The sequence below is a fragment of the Pan troglodytes genome, chromosome 19 (assembly GCF_028858775.2).
Source record: "Pan troglodytes isolate AG18354 chromosome 19, NHGRI_mPanTro3-v2.0_pri, whole genome shotgun sequence".
NCBI classification, from domain to species: Eukaryota; Metazoa; Chordata; class Mammalia; order Primates; family Hominidae; genus Pan; species Pan troglodytes.
This window is the reverse complement of record NC_072417.2, coordinates 32576265-32600458: the sequence shown is the minus strand read 5'-3', so window position 1 is coordinate 32600458 and position 24194 is coordinate 32576265. Positions and strand designations below refer to the sequence as shown.

Here is a 24194-nt window from a genome sequence, read left to right as displayed (position 1 = left end):
TTGGGCCACTCCTCTGGAGAGATAGAGGGCTCCAGGAAGATCTGCATCCCCAAAACCTGGAAACAGGACTGTTCTTTAAGAATAAAAATCCACATGGGGCTTGAGGCCAAGAACAGCCCTTGTTGCCACCAACATGGAGACTTTGTACCATATCCCATTTTTAGTGCTCAAGTGTTCCAACCAGAAGTTGAAGAAGCCACCCTGGCTGCACATGCCATCAGCCATGACTGTGTATGCTCTGGTGGTGGTGTCTTACTTCCTCATGACTGGAGGAATAATTATATGATATTGTTGAACCCCCAAGTATTGGCTGATGAACATGGGCATCAGAGGCCAGTAGCTTTCTTGGCCTACAAAGTAAATGGACAGTATATTATGGAAGGACTTGCATCCAGCTTCCTGTTTACAATGGGAGGTTTAGGTTTCATAATGCTGGACCAGTCGAATGCACCAAATATCCCAAAACTCAATCGATTTTTTTTCTTCTATTCATTGGATTCGTCTGTGTCCTACTGAGTTTTTTCATGGCTGGAGTATTCATGTGAATGAAACTGCCGGGCTATCTGATGGGTTAGAGTGCCTTTAAGAAGAAATCAGTGGATACTGGATTTGCTCCTGTCAATGAAGTTCTAAAGGCTGTACCAATCCTCCAATATGAAATGTGGGAAAGAATGAAGAGCAGCAGTAAAAGAAATACCTAGCGAAAAAAACAGGAAGCATATTGAAGCTCGGACTAGAATTTCTTCTTGGTATCAGAGAGACAAGTTTATCACAGTATTTTTTTTTTCCTGCTGACCTATTGATAATACCAACAATGTTGAGTGGCATTTTCTTCTTAGTTTTTATTTTCTTAAAGAAAATATACTCCATATCTGCAGGGAAAAAAATAAAAATAAAAATCCACACCTGAGAACAGATCCATACAACCTGCTTACAAAGAACAGCTCCTGTGCTACCTGAGGCTGATTTATTTGAAGAACAAAAGGAAGACAGACAATTTAGTGTAGACAAGTGCTAGTCAATAGAACTTTTTGCAGCAGTGGAAATATCCATAAATCTGCAGTATCCAACCAAACTAGCCACAGACAGCTGCTGAGCAATTGAAATGAAGCTGGCACAACTAAGGAACTGAAGTTCTTATTTTAATTCAACTTCAAATGGTCACATGTCACTAGTGACTACCACACTGGACAGTGCAGGTGTAGACGGAGTTCAGATCAGACTCCTGAAACTTAATGGCTCTAACCTTAGGCAAGTTACGTTAACATCTAAGCCTCAATCCCTCCAAGTAGAATGGGAATAGCCATTGCACCTAAATCATAGGGTTGTCCTGTTGTCCTGAGCAACATTATGTAAAGCACTTAGCCCAGAGCCTAGCACATAGTTATCTAGAGTTGGGAACGTCACTGCTGGTGTGCATGTCCAGACCCTACCCGGGAGAAGGGCCTAACCTATGACTTTAGAACCCTCAGTTGCAGGTGTGCATGTTCCAGCTAACACTCCACTCTGAGTGCAGGCTCATCAGGACACCATATGGTTGTAAACTGGCTGCCATGTCCCAATCCTTCCAGCTCTTGAGGGTCAGTTCTCACCTTATGAACAAATTAACAGGCTCTGGACCTATAAGATCAAGGACCACTGCGCCCCCTGGCCACCCCACCCCCCCCCCAACTTTGATCTGATTGACTTTGGCTTCCACCTACTGTTTAAAATGTGTATGTTGGGGGAGTAGGGACAGCACGGGGGAGGGGTTTACTTTCCTGACTCTAGCCCAGGACATTTGGTGTTTCTGAATAGGCACCATTCAGCCTTGCTTCAGTATTAGGAATAAGATACTTTTTATTCCATCCTCTATGGAGACAAAAAGCTGCTCCTCCTTTGAGTACTGACCTACATAGATTTCCATTTCTCTCTTCAGCCTCAGGCCAAACAAACAACTGGACAGGGCAGCAGAACAAGGCTGTCTCCTCAGGATCCTGCCAAAGGCACTGTCCTCTCCAACCTGGACCCAGCCCCACTTGCCCTTACTGGTTGCTTACACCCAGAGTGCACACTCACAGGAAAGGGCCTCTGCTGGCTGCAGGTGATCATCTTGTCCCTTCTCTGCCTTAGTGTGTGTTATTGCCATTTCAATGTCAGTGGTTTTTTATGTATTTTCTTCCAGTCTTTGCTGCTGAGATCTGACTGTATATACTATTTTGTATCCTTTCATGTATTTCTTTCATGTATTTCAATGCAGCCCTCAACATCATCATCATAAATCTCTCCAGCAGAATGCTGGAGGCCTCCCTCTTCTGAACCTCTACATGCTGCTGGCTGGCATCAAGCAGAGGTCATCACTGGGTGCTGAACAGGTCAGCTCCCTAGGGCAATGTGAGCAAAGTGTTGTGGCTCATCCTCGATCCTTTATGCCCTTTTGGCAAGATTCCTTTCTCTTCTCAGTCACAGCAGATGGACACATAATCTTGTTCTCCCAGGGGCTGCATTCTCAGTAGTCTTTTCCCTGCTCCTTGGGCGCCTGGTGAGGGAGGTTTGTACAAGCCTGCGCACACACAGCAGTCTGTCACGAGGCTGGGCCAACCTTTTTTTTTTTTTTTTAAACAGACTCTTGCTCTGTCATTCAGGCTGGAGTGCAGTGGTGCAATCTCAGCTCACTGCAACCTCTGCTTCCCGGGTTCACAAGCAATTCTCATGCCTCAGCCTCCCAAGTGGCTGAGACTTAACAAACAGGCACACACCATCACTCGCAGCTAAGTTTTTGTATTTTTAGTAGAGACCACGTTTCGCCATGTTGTCCAGACTGGTCTCAAACTCCTGGCCTCGAATCATCCACGCACCTCAGCCTCCCAAAGTGCTGGGATTACAGGCGTGAGCCATGGCGCCCAGCCTGGGCCAACATTTTCTGAGCCATAGTCCAGCTGTACTACAGCTGTATCCAAAAGGTACCATGTATCTCCCAGGGTAACCTGAAGACCTAACTGGGCATACTAACTGTCCTCAGATTTCAGTTAAGGCCCATCTCTTCTAGATCAGTGTAAATATCTGAACTCACTTGGTGCTTCAACCCAATTGGTCTTGGGATTCATCCTTTTCCTACCCAGCTCTCATTCTCTTCTAGGCTGTTCCATGGCCTCTTCCACATATTACATTTGTGGTCTTGAGCAAGTTAGTTAGTTACAACAACACTGAGCATCTTGACCAAGGTCACTTGGCCCAACCACAGGCTAATCCCAGGCCATGTGCACATCCCAGGATTAGCTTGTGGTTTATCAGTTATTTTGTCAATTTTTTTTTTTTTTTTTTTAATACAGGGTCTCACTCTGTCACCCTGGCTGGAGTGCGGTGGCGATCAGAGCTCACTGCAGCTTCAATCTCCTGGCTCAAGTGATCCTCCCACCTCAGCCTTCCAAGTAGTTGGGACTACCCACATGCACCACCATGCACGGCTAATTTTTTGGTTTTTTTGGGTTTTTTGTTTGTGTTTTTTTTTTGTTTTGTTTTTTGAGACGGAGTCTCGCTCTTTCGCCCAGGCCGGACTGCAGTGGTGCAATCTTGGCTCACTGCAAGCTCCGCCTCCCGGGTTCACACCATTCTCCTGCCTCAGCCTCCCGAGTAGCTGGGACTACAGGCACCCGCCACCACGCCTGGCTAATTTTTTGTATTTTTAGTAGAGACGGGGTTTCACCGTGTTAGCCAGGGTGGTCTCGATCTCCTGACCTCGTGATCTGCCCGCCTCAGCCTCCCAAAGTGCTGGGATTACAGGCGTGAGCCACCGCACCCGGCCCTTGTTTGTTTTTTTAAGTAGAGACAAAGTCTCACTACATTGCCCAGGTTGGTCTCAAACTCCTGAGCTCAAGCAGTCTTCCCACCTTGGCCTCCTAAAGTGTCGAAATTATAGCATGAACCACTGTCAGGCTCTTCTGTCAGTCCTATCAACCTCTAACATCCTCGCACCAGACAGGACAGGTGTCTGTATTGAAACTTTATTACAAAATTATAAAGCAGAGCTCTGTAACAAAATAATACACATTTGGGTTTGCTTTAACCTCCAAGTAAGTCTGAGAAAATCTTAATAAAAGCCACTTGAAGTAACAATTCACATCCAAGAAATTTCCACAAATTTATACAATGTGTATTGAGCACTAGTTCCTGTACAGCTTATTCTTATTAGTTTGGATCCAACTATTCCAATGTATTATGAACCAGTCAGCTATCTGTCTTTTGAAACAAGTCTTAACTGAAATCTCAGAGTAATCAGCAAAAGCTACGGAATAATTCTAAGAATTAGACGTTTCCATATCATTAAAACCAAGGATCCATGAGGGGCAGAAGGGAGGATTCAAAGATTTTTAAAAAATCAAATTTTAGACCTTGGTTAAATATTAACTGGAATGGGATCTTGGAACTCCCAACTTTTATTTGGTGTAATAAAAATGATGCAAAAAAAAAAAAAAAAAATCAGGGTTGTTTGACACCTTTTTTCCTAAAGGGAAACCTTCACCAAAAGGGGATAAAAGATTTAAAGGCAAAATGAGTAAACAACCTCAGTTTTAATTCTTACTGAGGTTACTAACCAGCTGTCAGTATATTAATTATTTTCGATTTGTGTCTAGGAGGGAAACTGAAGAGGAGGTAAGGCTTCAGCAGAGAAACAGGTTGTAAGTAGAGAGCCAGCTTCTGCCCTTAAGTTACTGCTAGATCTTAGCTGAATTGCACATACATAGACCTGTTTTACAGAGGAACTGAGTAGCTGAATGAATGATCCTTTGCTAATTGGTAGGCATTGTAAACTATAGTATTTACTGCCCATGACAAAAGTGGAAAGGGATGTCTTCATGAGCAAATCTGATTCCCCCAACTCCTGCAAAGGCTGTGGTTCAGAATCAAATCATCCAGGACTTTGTATAACGTTGAGGTAAGTGGCCCAGTGTTCAGTTGACAACTATTTTATGCAGTTATTTCATTCCTCCAAAGGGGTTTAGTGGTTGGTGATGGAGGAAAGCATAAATATGTCTGTACCAATGTAATAAGTCCCTTTAGAGGTTTCCCTCTGCCATCCAGAGTCATGATTGGTTCTAGTCTCAGATTTTTCAGCTGCATGGGAGGGGTAAGGGGTGGGAGTTGTCTGCCAAGGCGTTTAGGGTTTGCATAGTTCATCCATTGGTAATGGGAAAACACTCTGCTTTCCTGATCATGTGTTTTGTGCTTGGCCACGCTTCTGCAGCAAACTCTTAAGTCCTCCAGCTCCTCTAGGGGTGTAAAGACTGTGAGGGCTCAAATACATCACCTACTCATTGCATGGTCCTTCCTAAAGAGCCTAGAAAATGCTTTCTCCTGCTGGGTGTGGTGGCTCACGCCTGTAATCCCAGCACTTTGGGAAGCTGAGGCGGGCAGATCATAAGGTCAAGAGTTCAAGACCAGCCTGGTGAACATGGTGAAACCCCGTCTCTACTAAAAATACAAAAATTAGCCTGGTGTGGTGGTGGGTGCCTATAATCCCAGCTACTCTGGAGGCTAAGGCAGGAGAATAGCTTGAACCTGGGAGGTGGAGGTTGCCGTAAGCCAAGACTGCACCACTGCACTCCAGCCTGGGCAACAGAGTGAGACTCAAAAAAAAAAAAAAAAAATGCTTTCTCCCTGACCTGCCCCCAAAAATCAGTAGGCTAGGAAAGGGAATGAAAGTAGGGTCTCCTCACTCCCCACCAACCTGGGAAATAAAGACTTGAACTGTCGGCTCACAACAGAATCCAGTCTCATTCAGTACCTCCTGAAAGCTCTTAAGTGCTCTGTCTTAACATTTGCTCTCCAGGAACTTCAACAGCAGTCTGGCCAGAGAAGAGCACAGGCTCTTTGCCTAAATCTATTTCTTCAATGAAACCAAATTTAAAACTACCATGGATAAGGGAGGGATTTCATTTTCAGAGTAAAGTGGCTTAAGACTTCTAGTTGGGAAAAGGATCAGAAGCCAAGCCAAAATTAAGGAGAAGGCCACTGCCTCCACCCATTGCTTCCCCTTTCCGCATAAACTAAGGATGGTGCAAATCAGGTCCCAAGAGAAGCAGCAGCAGGGATTATGCACGCACTATCCCTTGCAGACAGAAACGAATTTCCCAGCAGTTTGGGAGCCTGATGTTTTGTTGGCTCCCAGAGTCAGGTCAGGAGACCAACAGCTTCCAATCCCAGCATTTAAGGAAGTGGCTTTTAACAACTTTGAAATTTTTCTATAGCATTTGTATTTCATTTCTCACCAAAGATAAGTTTACTGGTCTAAAATCTGTCCTAAGGACCACTATCGGTCTGGTAAACTAACATTTTTGGTCCAAAGAAACAAATGGATTTAGGCAATGTAGCAAGAGACTTTAGCAAAGATAGTTAAAGCACAGAAAGCTGGAGAGACCAGAAATTTAAATCCAAATGTGCTGGGGAGGAGGACTTCTGATTGATGAAACACATGGGCAAGCATCTCCCATATGGGGTGGGGATGGGTTGGGTACAGGAGGAGGGGTGAAACTGTCTAGGTTCAGGGAGGAAGACAGGACCCAAGTTCTGGAAAGTTCTCTGTTCATCAGTTACCATCATCACTCCAAGATCACTGAACCAAGAACATACCCATGTGATTTATACAAGTTCCCACTGGCCTTGGGCTTTGCCAGCCAAGAGGTACACCCCTGGGAAGACAGGCATGCTCAGGGGTGACATGGCATCTTGCTTGACCTGGTTTTGGGAACCCTGCAATATTTCGACTAGCTTGCTCCTCTGCAAGCTGGCCAACCCTGAGCCCAGACACCCCAGGCTATTTCCCTGTAAGGCACTGAAGAAACCGATGCAAGCTCTCAGGACCGGAAGACATGCACAGCTCGGATTACATACTGCCGGCAGATGGGACATTCATTCATGCGCTTGCCACACTTGGTACAGGTTACCATGTGGCCACACTCCAGAAGAACACAGTCAATGGGTGAGTCCATGCAGATCTTACACAGGTTCTCCTCCAAGCCTGATGGTACTGCTCCCCCTGTACAAACACACAGGGCAGAAAAAAAGGGGCAGAGGAGTAAGTAAGGAGAATGTCTTAAGTGTATAGGGGTGACTGGGGGAGGGAGGTGGGAGATAACAGGTACATTGTAAACAAACTCTCAGTGCACATGCTTCCCTCAAATAGAGCTCCTCCAAGGAAACATTTCCTCAATAACCAACTCTGGTTACTTGTTTAATCCACACTTCATCCCCTCCAACAGGTATAGATTTGAAAAGTACGCAGCACTTGGGGATCAGATACATCCCAGAACATGAGAACTAAGGCAAAGTTCTCAAAGCTTAAAAGAAATAATTTTCAGACTGTTGGGGCTGTAATATAGTGAGTGTGTGAGTGGCATGTAGGGACTCATTATCCCCTGAGGCAGAACAGGCTAAAAAGATAAAACTGGTTCAGAAAAGTTTAGATAGAAATGGAACTGTGATGAGTGGTTCATTAAGGATCACAAGGCTTTATCTATAAACATATCCTCCATTTAATAAAGTCAGGGATCATGGGGGACCCCTCTGCTATCTCACAAACTACTCCCAGGTTTCCTGAGGAAACTTCCTGGTGGAGAAACTTGGCAGAGATTACTGCTCCCTCTTTCTACCCCCACAAAACTTTTTTATACCCCCATGACTGCTTATCACATTGGATTAAAATTTTGAGTTTGCCTACTTACTCCCAGAGTAGACTATGAGCTCTTTAATTCAACATATTTAATCAATTTTTACAATTATATGCTTAGCATTTATTCCATGCTCCGAGGTTAGATATTCATCTTTGAAGCCCCCAATGCCAGTTATATGGTAGGTACTCTAAATGTCTGATGAATGAACATCTTCCCAAGGGAATGACAACATCCCACATTTACTGAATGCTTACCGTGTGCCAGGCAGGGTCCTGAAAGCTTTGCATGTGTTAACTCACTGAAGCCTCACAAAAACTATAAAGTAGGACCTCTTGTTATTTTCATTTTATAGATGAGGCCAACTGGGGCAAAAAAGTTAAGTGGCTTGCCCAAGGGCACAAAGCTGCTAAGTCGAGGAGCCAGGATTCAAACCCAGGCAGGCTGGCCCCACAGCACCTGCTCTAGAATGGCCTTCTGCCTAGCTGCCCTAAGAGTAGAAACTATCCAGACAGTATCAACTGCCGAGTGCACAGGGTTCTCAATAAATGCTAACTGGCTTGTGTCACTAGCAGAATATAGTGGGCATGACCAGTATCCTAGTAGAGCTGACCAAACAGAAAAAATCATGTTCAAAAGCCCAGCCATCTCCAACATGTCTTAAATTGTAGCCTGAAGTAGGTACCCATAAAAAGGAACTGATCTCACACAAGTCACCTCTACCATCTGGGGGTTGGCCAACCCATAGAGGAATTCTCCCTTATTGCATCTATACTTTCTCTTTTCTGGACTATTAAAAAGTTAAGAAATACTTCCCCCTAGGAGGTAGGCTGGGTGTGAAAGGGAGTGAAACCCATTTGCCTCTTTTGAGGTGCTGTTGGTCCTAACAGAGGTTTGGAGACTATACAAATACCTAAGATGAATGGGAATAATTTATAATTTTCAGTTACTCATTCTCTCAGGAGTAACAACAAACACATTAACTCAGTTGTCAGCATTCTCCCAGGGAATCAGAAAAAGAAAGGAAGCACCAAGTAGATCAGCCTGATCTTGGTACCAGGTGATGCTGGGGGGTTGGAGGGTGGAGGTAGGTCTAGAACTCCAAATGGTTTTGGGGAATTGAGAAAAGCTCAACTGTTTTTTATGTCTGATTAGAAGTAATCAGACATAAAATTGCCCATTCTGAGCAAAAGGCCATTTTACTAAATAAATTTGGGAAGTCTTCTGAAATAAGTTTTAAAATGCTGCAGGCTAGTCCAACACTACTCTAAGAACATTCTCTCTTGGAAGGGAGTTCACAACCATATACCCTTGAGGCTTTTGAAAACACATAGCATATTTTAGAATGTCCCCACAGATGGTCAGGAGTTCTGCAGTGTGTTCTGGGAGTACCTGAGGGCCCAGTGGTGGTCTTTAAGTGAGTGGCAGCTGAGCTGAGATATATAGCTTGTGCCCAGAGAGTAGCACATGTGTTAGCTCCAGAGTAGCTCTAACCATTACCAGCCCTGTACAAATAGGGCTGTCTCAGGTCACCACCCTTTCTTTTTGGTTAGTACCAGAAGCTGCTAAACACCCTGATTCCCCAGAAGGTGTACACAGAGACCCTCCCTACCCAGACCAGAACTGAAAACACCAAGATTTTAAAAAATGAGCTGAGTGTGATACATGCCACCCCTCCTCTATTTCAGTGTTTTACAAATGTTGGCTTCTGAGCTCAGGTAGCCCAGGGACATGCACATCAGTCAGTCCGCCCCTACGTATGCTCCACTCTGCTTCCTGCACAGCGAGCAGAGAGAATTTCTAAAGATGGTGAGAGGCCCCCTGGGTCTCAGTGAGTTTCCCACACACCCTCTCTCTGGGGGCTCAAATGCTCAGAATTCTTAGACTACTAAAGTGATTGGGGTTGAAGGAGGGGAAGGACAAAAGGGCCTAAGCCCATTCCCAAACAGAAACAACTACATACCGTTTTGGTCTTCGGCACCACTGACTGAAAAGGAAAGAGAAGGATGTCTGAATAGGTAAGGCATGATGGTACAAACACAGTCTCTTACTGCCCTGACATCATTTCTGAACTCTTACCACTCCCTGCTGGGAACCAGGCTTGCCAAGAGCCTAGATGGACATCTGCCCTCTACTCACTCTACATGCTCAGAACTCACACAAAGCTCCTACTCGTGCATCTGGTCTACTTTTATTTTTTATTTTTTATTTTTTTTGAGATGGAGCCTCACTCTGTTGCCCAGGCTGGAGTGCAGTGGCATGATCTTGGCTCACTGCAACCTCTTTCTCATGGGTTCAAGCGATTCTCCTGCCTCGGCCTCCTGAGTACCTGGGGACTACAGGCACATGCCACCACTCCCGGCTAATTTTTTGTTTTTGGTGGAGATGGTGTTTCACCATGTTGCCTATGCTGGTCTTGAACTCCTGATCTCAAGTGATCCACCTGCCTCAGCCTCCCAGAGTGCTAGGATTACAGGCATAAGCCAACACACCCAGCCTGGTCTACTCTTAGGAAAAGGTATTCCACCAGTTTGCACAAACTGCCAAGTAGAAGGATACTGTATATGTGCAATATCCTTTTCTATTTTGAAGTCAGCATTAAAGTCAAGAAAGAATGAACTATCTAGCTGTTTCAGTCAGTCAGAGAATCTGGATAAAGTTCCCACATGGAGTCATCTGTTCTGTTCCCCAGGTCCTGACGACTCGAGAGAAGACTCTTGAAACAATCCCAAAGGGGAAACAGACTCCATGTCAGTAGGCCTCAGTCTGTAATCGGGTGAAGAGTCAGTCAGATGACCCCTAACACTGATGAATTTGAGCTACTGGTAGAAGAGAGCCTGAAACCTGACTTCAACCACTCTTACCAAGCAAGGAATCAGTATGTTGCTCTGTAGGAACCAAATCAACTGGGGATGGGAGGAAAGGAGAAGATTCTGTGGTGAAATAATTTCAGGAAATGCTAAGTTCAAAACAGCCAAAACACATTTCTCTTCTGCAGGACTTCTCTGCCTTTAATATAAAAATCTACCATAAATCAGTAATGAAGATATGAGGTATTTTTCCCTAAACTCATTTAACCACAGACCCAGATATTTTCCTGGGCATCTCCTGAATGATACAGTGTAAAATGCTCTGGGAAATGAACAAAAGGAAGAGCCCAAGTGCAGATGGAACAGCTATCTTCTCCTGCCATGTATGTAGATTCACTTTCTACCTCCCAAATCTTCAGAACAAGCATTCTTATTCTAAGGTAAGAAAACTTACAAGGTGGTGGTGAGTAGGGAGGGGATAGCATATGGTGAGAAAGGCTATGGACTTAGACCATAAAATTTTCAGTTAAATTTTATGACCATAAAATTTTCAGTTAAATTTTACCTTTCAGATAAAGGGGTGATGCTAATAATGTCTATTTCATAGGTTGCTCTAAGGAATAAATACATACATGCAATGCCTAATCTAGTTTTGACACTCAACCACAAATGACAGCTATTATTAGACGGTGCAAATATGTAAGGTGTCTCCTTCCATGGCTAAAAGTGTGGAAATTGAGTCAGGTCAATACCATCATGCTTTGGAGTGACAGCAAACACTCCTGAGCTCTGTAAAGCTACCATGCAGATAGCCCCTCACCCAGGTGCTGGAGTCCTTTCTGATCCTTGTATAGCCGGGTCACTCTCTCCATCAGCTCCCACTTCTCACAGCAGCCCTTGTAGTTGACAAAGTTGCGAGCCAAGATCTCTTTCAGCTGCCGCACTGTCAGGCCTTCAATGTCCTCCAGGTCGGTCAGGTCAGACAGAGAGGCCCTTCGGCCTGGGACAAAGCTGTCCTCTGAGTCAATAGACTGCAATGACAAAGATGAGATCAGTGTGCTCAGCTCTTACCTCCCCAAGCTCTTTCTCCAAGGACCCCAAAGCAGTCACCACATCATAATTTTGGTGACTGACCTCATGAAGGGTAGGAACAGAGACAGGATGAGTACCTGGCATGGTGCTCTGCATTGCAAAATATACTAGAATCTCTTCCTGACCCACGATTCTGTGCTCAGGAGCAAACAGACACAGACCAACCAATCAGTGTGATATAGTACTAGATAGAAGTATAGTAGAAGGAGTGCTGGTTTGAGTCATATGACCCTAATTTTGAATCTTGACTCCTCTGCTGTTAATGCTAAATAATATCCAGCAAGTTGCTTACCACTCTGAGCCCGTTTGCCCCTCCATTAAGGGGAGAGAGCAGTCCTACCCCACAGGGGTCCTGTAGAGGTTAAATATGGCCGCACATGAAACCCAGCATGGTGCTGGCTCTTCTCCCCTGGAGACTTCTGCTTGCCCACAAGAGGCACATTTCCCTGGCAAGTACTCCTCTATACACAACCTTGGCCACAGCTCCCTGGTCTGTGCTCTGGACTGGCCCTGCCTGGCTAATTGTCTGACCTCCTTCCCTTGACAATGGCTACAGTGTGCTAGAAGCAAGAAAAGAACAAGATTTTAACAGCAGGACCACAAGCCTGCCCTCCGGCAGCTCTTAGAAAGTCAAGAGACTGGAAATACAATGGGCCATGAGGCTTCTCTGTCTCCACTGTGACCTCACAACTCCTTATAAATACACTGACCGCTTCACTAGTTAACCTGGAACACTAACACTAAACCCTACCCCCAAAATATAATTTCGGAAGCACTATCATCACACATTTATTCTCTCTCCACTCGACTCTGCTAAGAGGTTCCAAAGAACACCAGTGAAAGAGGAAAGGTGAAGACACAGACCCAAGCAGAGGCCCCACCTGGGTCTCATCCTCAGCAGGTACTCTGGCCACGCTCTCCAGGTAGATGGGTTCCTCTTGATCCTGAGACACATGGCCATTGGCCTGTGGGAAGAGAAAAGTAACATCACATCTAGAGATGTCCCAGAGATCTGCATAGCATGGGCCTCTTTTCAACTCACACAATGTCCAGAATGTACTCCCATCATGCCCAGAAATCCGGAGCCTCTTACAGCATCATTACAAAAGCCTGCTCTCTCATACCAACTTTGTCAAGCAGAGAAACAACAAAAATACATTTCAATAGACAAAGCTGCCCTCTAGAACAAAACTGCATTAATTCTGCACACACCAGGATGGCAGTAGCCACAACTCATCATCAATTTAATCTCAGCTTGAGCACGACAGGTGAAGGGAAGGTCATTGTGTCCATTCCACTGCTGGACTGCTCTCTATCTGGCATCAAGGTTTTTCTTGACACTGATCCAAAATTGCCATCCCTATCCCTGGTTCTGCTCCTCAGACCATAGTCTACTGGGGTTTTTGTTTGTTTGTTTTTTGTTTTTCCCAAACTGTTTATACCATGTTTTCCCCTCCTTCACACTAAATCTCCCTGGCTTCCTTATCTGACACTGATGGGACAAAGTTTCCAGACCATCACCACCCTAGTCTCTTTCTTTTCTGCCTAGTAACTACTCTCACATTCTGGAAATGTGCTCCCCATGTTGAGCACACTATTATTAAGTGCTATGTCCAGACCTAGTCAAAGAGTATTTTAATGTATCTAAGAATCTATTAGCCTAACACTATATAAAACACTGCCTATGCTTACGGAATTTCATTATGCTTGGAATTCTCACTTCTCAAAAGGTTCCTCCTGAGTACTCCTTTAGGAGGTTTGGCCAAAGAGTAGGCAGAACTGTTAGCCTCCTAATTCCATCACCATTTAAGCCACAAACCCCTTAAGTAGATCCTTTTCGCCCACTGCTCCCTGCAGGCAAAGGGCCTGCTGTGAGCTCAGAGCAAAGAGGTGTCTGAGCTCACAGGCCTTTTCCACCAGATTCTGGGGATGCCAGTGAAGGGACAATCTGGGAAACCAAAGACACCCACCGACCCCAGCCACTCACCCCACATTAGGATTCATAATATGGAGCTAATCAAGAAGAGGCAACCAACTGCAATGGAAATGAAAAGTAGAAATAACAAAATGCCAAATGAAGGCAAGATCAAATGCATAGTACACATGTATGGGGATGGATCCAAATCAGTGTCTTCATCAACAATGTTTTCTCTTAGCTTACTGTAGATCCTCACTGGTCTCTCAGGTAGTGTTACCTTGGAATTACCCCGGAATCCTTCAGAGCCTAACCTGTTCCTAAGTAGATATCTTTCAGATGTCCTGTTTCCTAGAAAGAGAAACGACCTCATGCTGCAAAGCATGCTCTTGTCTTTCCAGTTTGCCCACTGGCTAAATAAAAATCCAAAACTAGTACCTGTCCACAGTTGTGCTTATTGTATATACTTCCTTGCCTAGCAACTATTGATTGCTAGGGCACTAAAGGTGAAAGAGAGAACTCTGGTTGAGCAAGTATTATAAGGAAATTTACATTCTAGGTGCAGCTCATTTACGAACTTGTCAGACAGTACTGCGTAAGTTACTTAATTCTTCCATGCCTGTTTTTCCTGCTTGCAAAGTGCAGCTCTCACCAGAACAGGGGATGTAAGCAGACATTAATGTCTCTTGAAAATCTCAGAGGAAAAGTACCCACTTAGATCTTGTATGTAGGGTGACCTTTAGGTGCAATCTGGAAATTTCTGGTTAATGACAGGAAGCTTATCATCTTTCATTGAAAAATCTACCTGAAAAGTTTGGTTGGTTTTTTGTTTTTGTTTTCTGAGACAGGATCTCACTCTGTTGCCCAGGCTGGAGTGTGGTGGCATGATCATGGTTCACTGCAGCCTCGACCTCCCAGGCTTAAATGATCCTCCCACCTCAGCCTCTTGAGTAGCTACAGGCACCCACCACCACGCCCAGCTAATTTTTGTATTTTTTGTAGAGACAGGGTTTTGCCATGTTGCCAGGCTAGTCTCAAATGCCTGGGCTCAAATGATCCGCCTGCCTCAGCCTCCCAAAGTGCTGGGATTACCAGGCATGAACCACCACGCCCAGCCAAGGTTCTTTACAGAAAAAGAATTCCTCAGGTTCTTCTCCTGGCTCCTTATACATAGAGTGGAAAAAAAAAAAAAGGGAAGAATGTATAGCAGGAGTTTAAATCTGTCTAGCAGACCAAGAGTCAGAGCTTAGGAAAGAGTTAAAGTCCAGCTGCGGAGAAAAACATGTTCAGGCCAAAAAGGGAGTTAAATGATTTTACTGCAGTTAAATTATGCTATCACATTGGCCTTTATGCCTCAGTGGTTGTCAAGAGCTGAATCAGGGGGCCCAGTCCTGGCAAAGGAGGTGATCATAAACAAGTGGCAGCAGCCATCCACATCATGTGTGGGAACCAACAGCACTAGCACTATACCAGCTCTAAGTAACTCAGAGCTCTTTTAGACATGGTATCACGCATTCAGGTCTCTCAACATCCAGGCAAGATCAAAAGTGGTCTGTGATTACTAACCTCATTTCATTGTTGTAGGCTCAACATTTGCCCAAGGGGACCAAGAAGTCAGTGACAAAAGTGGATGTGGAAATTGGATCTTGTAGTTCCTAATTCCCCCATATTGCCCAAGCCCTATAGATCAAGGGTCCCCAACCCCTGGGCCACAGACTGGTACTGGTCCATGGCTTGTTGGGAACCCGGATGCACAGCAGGAGGTGAGTGGCTGGCAAGTAGGCATTACTGCCTGAGCTTTGCCTCCTGTCAGATCAGCGGTGGCATTAGATTCTCATAGGAATGTGAACTCTGTTGTGAACTGCGCATGCGAGGGATCTAGGATGCATGCTCCTTATGAAAATCTAACTAATGCCTGATGATCTGGGTGGAATAGTTTCATCCCGAAACCAACGCACCCCAGTCTGTGGAAAAATTGTCTTCCACAAAACCAGTCCTTGGTGCCAAAAAGGTTAGGGGCCGCTGCTATAAATAACAGAGTCACTTAAGGCACTTATGCAACATCATCACTTCTTATACAACAGTTCTGTCCACTGGCCTCACTCTAATCCAGTAGTTAGTTGGTCTACCTGTCTACCTTCCCTCTTCTGGGGGCTTTCTGAGGACAGAGACAGTTTATTACTCATTTCTATACTCCCCAGGCCTGGGTCATGATTCAGTTGATGTGCTGCTCTTAGCTTACCACTTCCAAGCCCCCCAGGATAATGAAGAAGCAGCATGCAAGTACAGCGTGCCAACTACTCCTGCTTCCAGCCAGTGACTGGTAAGAGAAGCAGTGTCTTTGTCTGTTTCCCCACCCTCCCTTGCCTCCATATAGCCCTTTGCTTTCCTATATTCCTTGTGATGGTTACTAAGGAACTAAGTTTCCAATGAAGACTGCAACAAAGGAGTTAAGTTGAAAGACAAATTGGAACAGAACTAAATTTGATGGCTTAATGGTTACTTTTCTCAAAATATTTCTGGAATGATGAACTTTAAAAAATGTCTAACTAGGATATGTGTGTATTAAAAACAAAAAACAAACAAAAAAATTGGTACTGTGCATATCACCTCTGAAGAAAGCCAAAACATGAGTCTGATACCCAGAAAACACTTGGTGCACCAGTAGTCAGAAAGGCTTCACATAATCAAGACACTTAGCCTTATACCCCATTCTCACAACAAAGGCAGGAGAGGAAAATGAAAATGAGCCCTCAAACTGGCACAGACTGGCAGAGACTACAAATGGGCCCTTACCTGCTGATTCTCCTGAACCTGGGCTGGGGGAACAGAGGTGGCTTGTGCAGATGAAGAGGGGAGGTTGGGTGAGGTAGGTGGAACCATGCTGGAGTGAGGCTGGGTCAGGAAGGCCTGCTGCTCAGGAAAGTCTGGGGACAAGGTGGAGGCACGAGTCCTGTCCTCCTGGGAGATTACAGGCTGCTGGCCAAGGACCAAGAGCACCAGCTCTTCTTTCTCCCGGCACATTTCGGTAGAGATGTCATGGAGGCTGAGATAGTCCCTCAAGTCCTTCACCTTCATCTTCATGAGCTCCTCTCGCTGAAAGGCTGTAGCTCGAAACCGTTGGCAGAGAAGGCAGAGGCGGGGCCCATTCCCTACTTGGCTCGAACAGGTCATGCAAAAATTTTTCTTACAGTCCAAGCAGGTCTGCTGCTTAGAGCAAAAGACACAGGAAACCATGTCAGATTGAGAGAACAAGACAGAGAGTGCGATGGGAGCTTCAGAGCTGCCAAGCCCAGCAGGATCTCCTCCAGTCACTCTTACTTTTACTAAGCTCTCTCACATATCTAAGGGTGCAAGCCACTTTCAGATTTTAGATTAAAAGCCACTCGGGTGGAAGACCTCCAGTGTGTATTGTGTATATCCATGTACAGGACACTTCACATTTATTATTTAATTTGAGGCTTACTTTATTTACTCCTGAAGCACCTGAGGTATTAATCAAGACTACCAGCTTTAGAATCAAAAAGCTCTGCATTTTTATTAAGCCTCCCTCCCTTATTTCTTGCAGTGTCACCTTGGGTGTGTAATTTAGCCTCTCTGGTGCTCAGTTTCCACATCTGTAAAATGGGGGTGATAACAGTATCTACCTCATGGGGTTGTTGTGAAGATTAAGAGAGAACCCATTTAGCATATCTAACACAAAATGAGTCCTCAACAAGTGTAAGCTGTTTTATTACAGCTAGGAAATATTACCTAACGGTGACAGCCAGGATTCAAATCCTAAACTGTAATTATTTCTGCATGAAGGTTATGGTGGTGGTGGTTGTTACAATTAATATTAATTTATTGAGGTGCTTCTATATGCTAGCTTGTCATTTAATTCTCAAAGCGACATTGCAAAGTAGGTATTAGTGTTCTTCCCTGATTCACAGACAAAGCAACCGAGGCTTAGGGAGATCAACTGTTGTATTCAAGGTCAGGCAATAAACAGGAGAGCGGGTATTCACACTCAAGGTCTGTCAGAGGCTAATGCCCATGATCACATTCTTTCCACCAGGCCATACTGCATAGCTCAGTTCCATTCAAGCACAGAGCAGTTCTGAGTCAAGGGCCTGGCTTCCATCTCCAAATTCCCCACCCGCTGCTCCATCGACACAGGCTCCCCACTCCAGGAAGGCCCACTCAGAGTGCTGGGAACCCAGTGGTGCTTACAAGCATATCCAAGACAAATATTTAGACAGCAACGGGAGGCTGTCTGAACATCAGGGTACTCTCGTTCCTGAAAGCACAGAGTGTCTCAGTTAGGCAACAAGAGCGCCTGATGGGCAAGCTGGTACTGCCTGGCAGCAGCTAGTCTGGCAGTCGCTGACAACACAGGAAGGCTTACTCAGCCCACAGGAAGCAATCCTCGGCCTCTCACCCCACAGGCTGAGCGAGCACAGTGACATCCGGCTGAGCTCTGTTCTGGCCAAGAGCATGTCACACCCCCAACAAGAGAGGTAATTCCTGAGCACACTGGGATTGGCCTGGAGGGCACCCTCATTAATCCTTTAAAGAAGTTAAAAACTTTTCATCCTGTGTTGACTTAAGTAATAACTTAAATATTTCTGGTCCATCTTTTCGAAATATAGAAAGCAGTTCAAGCTAAAAAAGAAAGCTCAAGAGACAAGATTCTCATAGTCAAGATCACAGACACTCTGGGCTGAAGTAAATGTCTGCATAGTTAAGATAGTTATATAAGTTTTGTCTAAGTATCATTCACATAGTAAAGGGAAAAGGAAATAATATTTACCACCCAGTTTTGGCTATTAAGACTTAGAAGGCATTGCAAAGGGACATATATCAAGCTCCCTAATTCTCCATACAGTTATAACCAAACAATACTGTTCAGAGATGGACTTAAAAGGATGCATGGCTGCACTAGCATTGTAACGGTTCTGGGACCAGTAGCCATGCAGGCAGAAAATGGATGTTTTCAGGTATTTGGGGTTCATTCACATCTAAAGCTTTTCTATTGGGAAATGAAGTCTGTTTAGGATGACTGAGACTGAAACAAAGAGGCTTCAATGCCATGAACCTGTGGGCCTGACATGGAATATTACTTAAGTCGATGCAGTTTGACAAGACCTAGCTTGACACAATTATAAAGCCTGCGTTGCTCAATCAGCCAGATCCAAACAACTCTCTATTCTTTCTTCAAATGTGTGTGGCTTGTTGGATGCAAGATCAGAATGCAGACAACAACCTAGCTTCTATGCACCCGCTGGCTCACAGGGAACTCTGAAATAAGCTGGCATCTGAAACACACCCTACAGGAACAGGATAGGGCATGAGGCTAAAACCCCAGTTTGCAGTGGCAGAAGAGAACAAGAAGAAAGGAAAAAAGGGCTGTCAACAAATGCAGGCAGAATGAGCAAAGGACACACTTATGTATAAATTCTGCCGAATGGTTCAAAACAACTCAGTAACCAGGTAGCATGAAAGATGAATTAGTGGAGGCAACCAACATGCCTGCAGAAATGCCCAGAGTGTACTGAGATATCCAGCATCACAGAACTGGCCGTGGCGCCTCAGGCCGACACCACCCTTCAAGGATGCCGTGTGCAGGGTTCTGCTGGCTCCTGTTTGCCAACTGCCCTTCCCTTGCTCCTACTCCCTCCCACCCTATTCCCTGGAATATGGGAAGTATTACATGAGAGAATGTATATAAAACCTTAGCACAAGGTGGATGCTCCAGAAAAGGTAACACGGTTACCTTTTTCTTTCCCCTTACCAGCACCTAAGACCCAGTCCTCTCTTAACACTCTGAGATCTGAATATCACTTCCATGGCTCCAAGCATAACCTCATCCTCCAACTGGTCCAACTAAAGAGGCTGGGTGCCAGACTCCCTCCAAAACTGTCAGGGTCGCTGCTAAACCACAGGGAGGTATTACCAATAGAGATGGGGTATTTGGCTTGTGGCAAAAGTACAGCCTGCCATTTCTCTTTAGGACTGAAAACTCAGGGAATGCAAGGGCCACATCTTACTTATATTCTGTCTATAAAGTCCTGAATGTTATCTGTGCTTTGCACCCAATAAGCATTCAGAAAGTACTGACCATAATGAAGAATAAGGAAAAGAAAAAGATAGTAGGATCCATGGAATCATTTCAATTCAAGCACTTCTAGAAAAAGACATTTTGGCTGTTAAATGCCAAACCCTTAAGATAAGAATGCTGATCCACTTAAGCATGAAATTACAAATGAAAAATTCTCATAGATGAAAACACCCTTAATATTCACAAAATTCACTGTAAATTGCACAAAATTAACTCATACTTTTGTAGCAAGAAAATATTGTAGCAAGAAAATATTGTACCAATAACCATCTTTTACCATCCAAACTGGAATTTTTCTTCCCCTCCAGAAGCTCTTGTTACACACACTTTTCTTTTGTCACATCGTATGGTGTGCACTGTCCTCACCTCCCTGTCCGACTGCAAGCTCCCTGTTAAGCAGCAATGGCCTTCTTCATCTCTGCCTCCCTAGCCCAGGCAATTCCTGATACACAGTAGATATTCAGTAATTCATTTTCCAATAAGTAAGAAAAAAAGCACCTTATTTTAATCATTGCCATGCTTTTCTAGGCACCTAGGCCTGTAACTGTCATCTTCTACTCGACATGCTGAATGTCTTCTGGGAGGGGCTTTGGAATCAAGGACCTGGGTTTGAATCCCGGCTCTGTCATTTAATAACTATGTGATCTTGAGCACTACTGAAGTCAAGGGAAAAGAATGAGTATTTTAATATCTCTCATGCTATTTGTCAGGAATTTAACACATTCAATGTTCTTCTTAAATTTTAAACCCTAAGCCCTAGTTTCTCATATGTAAAATGGGATTTGGGAGATTCTAAAACCTATATCATAGCTATTGTGAGGATTAAATGAAATAAAAAAATTTAAATTCCTTAAACAGTCCTTTGCACATAGCAGATGGTTTAAAAGTATGATTTCCTCTCAAATTTCCCATGATCACCATTTTAACATCATATCCTTTCACTTATTCTGAGCTGCAAACCTCTCATTCTGCAGAAAAATGCAGAATGCAGGAGTTCTTTATCCAGGTGAGGGTTTACCTTCTGCCCTAGTCATGCTTGATCACAGATAACTCACTGCCTCTGGAAGAGGGAGGGTGCACACCTAGACACCATTATCTAGCCAGTAATTTTTTTTCCAGCTCATTCATTTGGGAAGCATGGCTCCCAAGCATTTCAAATGAAATCTGCTACAGTAAATAAGCTCCAGTCTTTGTTATGGTCTTCATGTACCTGAGGCATCCTTAACGTTGTTTTTGATAAAAAGAACAAGTTAATCTGCAATCAGGCCTTTGTGATGGTGGCTAATGAAGGAAATAACATCAAGTGCCTACGACATTCTAAGCATTGTGCTAGGCACCTTTCATGGCTTTCTTGTCTCACTTTATTCCCACAACCCTGAAAGATGAGGACTACAATCATCCCCATTTTATAACAGGGAAACTGAATCTCAAGAGAGGTTAGATCATATAGCTAGTAGGTAGCAACACTGATAACTGAATTTAGGTCTACTGACTCCAAATCTATGCTGACATGCTTTGCTTTTGCTTTTACTCAGTTAGTTCTTCTTGAACATTTTTGTGAAAGGGACAGGTCTGGGTCACCAGCATCACACAGGGAAAGGCAAGGTTGCAGGCATTCAGAGGGGTCAGCGGCGCTTGCCCATGGTCCATAGGCTGCAGTGGCAGAGCAGGCCAAGAAGTCAGCACTCACCTTCCTGGCCGTGTTTGCAAAGTGAGCCCCACAGGACTTGCAGCTTGGTTCCAAGCCTGTTGGGGAAGGGAAGGAGCTGTACCCAGGGTTGGAATAGGCCTGCATCCTGGCTCCCTGGGGTGGTGGGACCTCCTCAGGCTGTCCATCCAGGCAGAACCAGTTGCAGCAGGTTGCCCACATGATAAAATCTGGTGCAAGGGAGGAAAGGGGAAAAGGTCAGAGTTAAGACACACCTCTACTGTCCTTTTGATGTCCGAGAGCACAGGTGAGCAGTGACACTCAATGCACGCATGCCACCAAGGTGGAGGGGCGGATGTGTTTTCAAACAGATTTTGTTTTTCTTCTTTTTGAGATGGAGTTTTGCTCTTGTTGCCCAGGCTGGAGTGCAGTGGCGTGATCTCAGCTCATCACAACCTCCGCCTCCTGGGTTCAAGCGATTCTCCAGCCTCAGCCTCCCAAGTAGCTGGGATTACAGGTGCCCGCCATCACGCCCGGCTTTTTTGTATTTTTAGTAGAGATGGGATTTCACCACATTGGCCAGGCTAGTCTCGAACTCCTGACCTTGTGATCGACCCACTTCGGCCTCCCAAAGTGCTGGGATTAAGGCGTGAGCCATGGCGCTGAGCTGGGGAAGACTATTGTTCATTGCTTTACATAAATGATGCAACCCAGACTCAAAGAAATCAAATATATAGCCAATATATAGAGAGCTAATATACAGAGTTGAGATTCTGCAAACCCAGGTCTTCTGACTCCAAACCTAACATCCTTTTCCCTATACTATGTTGTCCATTCATTGATTTCCCCTCCTGCCAGCCAGTAAAACTACTCTTACATTTGTACCCCCAATCCTAGATAAACTTCTATCACAGCACCTATTATACTTTCTTGCACAGGTATATCTTGCTCTTTATTTTCTACTACTAAGCCATAAATTCCTCCAGGGCAGGGGATATTTATTCATTATGTACAGTACTGTTCCCTAGCACTGTTGTCCATGTAGAAGCTCAACAAATATTTGCTTCCTTACTGAATCAGAGCCTCTGTAGGTTTATTAAGAAGTGTTCAGAGCCAGGCGCAGTGGCTCACGCCTGTAATCCCAGCACTTTGGGAGACTGAGGCGAGTGGATCACCGGAGGTCGGGAGTTCGAGACCAGCCTGACCAACATGGAGAAACTCCATCTCTACTAAAAATACAAAATTAGCAGGGTGTGGTGGCGCATGCCTGAAATCCCAGCTACTCGGAAGGCTGAGGCAGAAGAATGGCTTGAACCTGGGAAGTAGAGGTTGTGGTGACCCCAGATCGTGCCACTGCACTCTAGCCTGGACAACAAGAGTGAAACTCCGTCTCAAAAAAAAAAAAAAAAAGTGTTGGGCCAGGTGCGGTGGTTCACTCCTGTAATCCCAGCACTTTGGGAGGCCAAGGCGGGTGGATCACCTGAGGTCAGGAGTTCGACAGCAGCCTGGCCAACATGGTGAAACCATCTCTACTAAAAATACAAAAATTAGCTGGGCAGGGTGGCAGGCGCCTGTAATCCCAGCTACTTGGGAGGCTGAGGCTGGAGAATTGCTTGAACTCAGGAGGCAGAGGTTGCAGTGACGGGAGATCGTGCCATTGCACTCCAGCCTGGGTGACAAGAGCAAAACTCCATCTCAAAAAAAAAAAAAAAAAAAAAGAAGAAGAAGCGTTGGCCAGGTGTGGTGGCTCACGCCTATAATCCCAGCACTTTGGGAAGCCAAGGTGGGAAGATTGCTTGAGCTCAGGAGTTCAAGACCAGTCTGGCCAACATGGCAAAATCCCATCTCTACAAAAAAATACAAAAATCAGCCAGGTGTGGTGGCACACACCTGTAATCCAGCAACTCAGGAGGCTGAGGTGAGAGGATCACTTAAGCCTGAGAGGCGGAGATGGCAGTGAGCCGAGATCGTGCCACTGCACAACTACACTCCAGCCTGGGTGACAAAGTGAGACCTTGTCTCAAACAAAAAAAAAAGTGTTGGTTTATTACTCCCATAGTACACATCAAATGCAGGTACTGGGGACAAAGGGCTGATGATTTTTACGATCACAAAACAAAGAGGATCTGGATCCAATCCCTCAAATGTCAGAATAACCTAACAATTGTAAGAGGGCCCACTCAAATGCCAAGCATTGATGTGAGATATGAGTATGTTTTTCTCAGTAGACTAAAGCAGCCCATGTAGATACTTTGAGCCTGAACTCTTTGCTTACAGAGACAATAAATGAAACATTCAGTGTTATTATTTGATAATCGGTTCACACAATAGAATGCTCTGCTGTCTCCTGACTCATTGTTTTAACAAGGGCACTTTCATAAGCTGGAAGGAACTAAGAAGCCAACTGATTCAACTTGGGTTATTTCATCGAGGAAAAAAGAATGAGAACCAGCAAGGGGAAGTAACTTCCTAGGTCAAATAGCTCATAACCTCAGGCCTCTTCACTTCTCTAGGTCCTTTTTAGCTTTCCAACACTGCCTCCACTGCACCTGTGATATAATTCGCTCCCTTGCAGGGGTCTCTGATTAACACCTGTCTCCCCAACTTGCCTGTAACCCCCACGACAACAGGGATTGTGATAGTCTAACAGTGCCCAATTAGACAGGTAGCTCAACAAGAACTAGCAAATGAATTAATCATATACAATATCTAAGTCTTAACTAATCACACATTTGTTCAATCTTCAGCACATCAGAAACATTTCTCTCTGACTCAATATAACCTGTCTGAGGGTTCTAAGTTCCCAGGAGAGGAACTTAGTTCCCAGGAACTTAAGTTCCTAGAATAAGAATTGCAAGTAATCTGCCTTTACTTGCAATTAACAGTTCACATGGAATAATGAAGTAAAGAGTTCTTCACAGAGTGTGTGTATGATAAAGTAAATGAGTTCTTTGCTGCCAAGAGAAATGGGGACAACAGAGGA

General features: G+C 44.7%; 1 protein-coding gene and 1 pseudogene across 27 annotated transcripts in view; one reads left to right on the top strand and one right to left on the bottom strand.

The window, feature by feature from the left end:
- The first annotated feature begins 109 nt into the window (after nucleotides 1–109).
- On the top strand, nucleotides 110–710 carry LOC129137665 (oligosaccharyltransferase complex subunit OSTC-like; annotated as a pseudogene).
- A 3257-nt stretch (nucleotides 711–3967) lies between these two features.
- RFFL (ring finger and FYVE like domain containing E3 ubiquitin protein ligase) overlaps nucleotides 3968–24194 on the bottom strand; it is an 80892-nt gene continuing 60665 nt past the window's right edge. For 11 of the 27 annotated variants that reach the window (XM_063798709.1, XM_001174509.8, XM_063798702.1 and 8 more), the window contains 6 exons: nucleotides 21254–21441; nucleotides 16260–16670; nucleotides 12430–12513; nucleotides 11277–11487; nucleotides 9610–9633; nucleotides 3968–7015 (listed from right to left, as the gene is read on the bottom strand). In XM_063798709.1, coding sequence (XP_063654779.1) covers nucleotides 6834–7015; nucleotides 9610–9633; nucleotides 11277–11487; nucleotides 12430–12513; nucleotides 16260–16670; nucleotides 21254–21433 — 1092 coding nt within the window. In that variant the 5' untranslated portion in view covers nucleotides 21434–21441 and the 3' untranslated portion in view covers nucleotides 3968–6833. The remainder of the gene's footprint in view (nucleotides 7016–9609; nucleotides 9634–11276; nucleotides 11488–12429; nucleotides 12514–16259; nucleotides 16671–21253; nucleotides 21442–24194) is intronic. The other 16 variants (XM_063798717.1, XM_063798711.1, XM_063798712.1 and 13 more) reach the window with 3 other exon arrangements.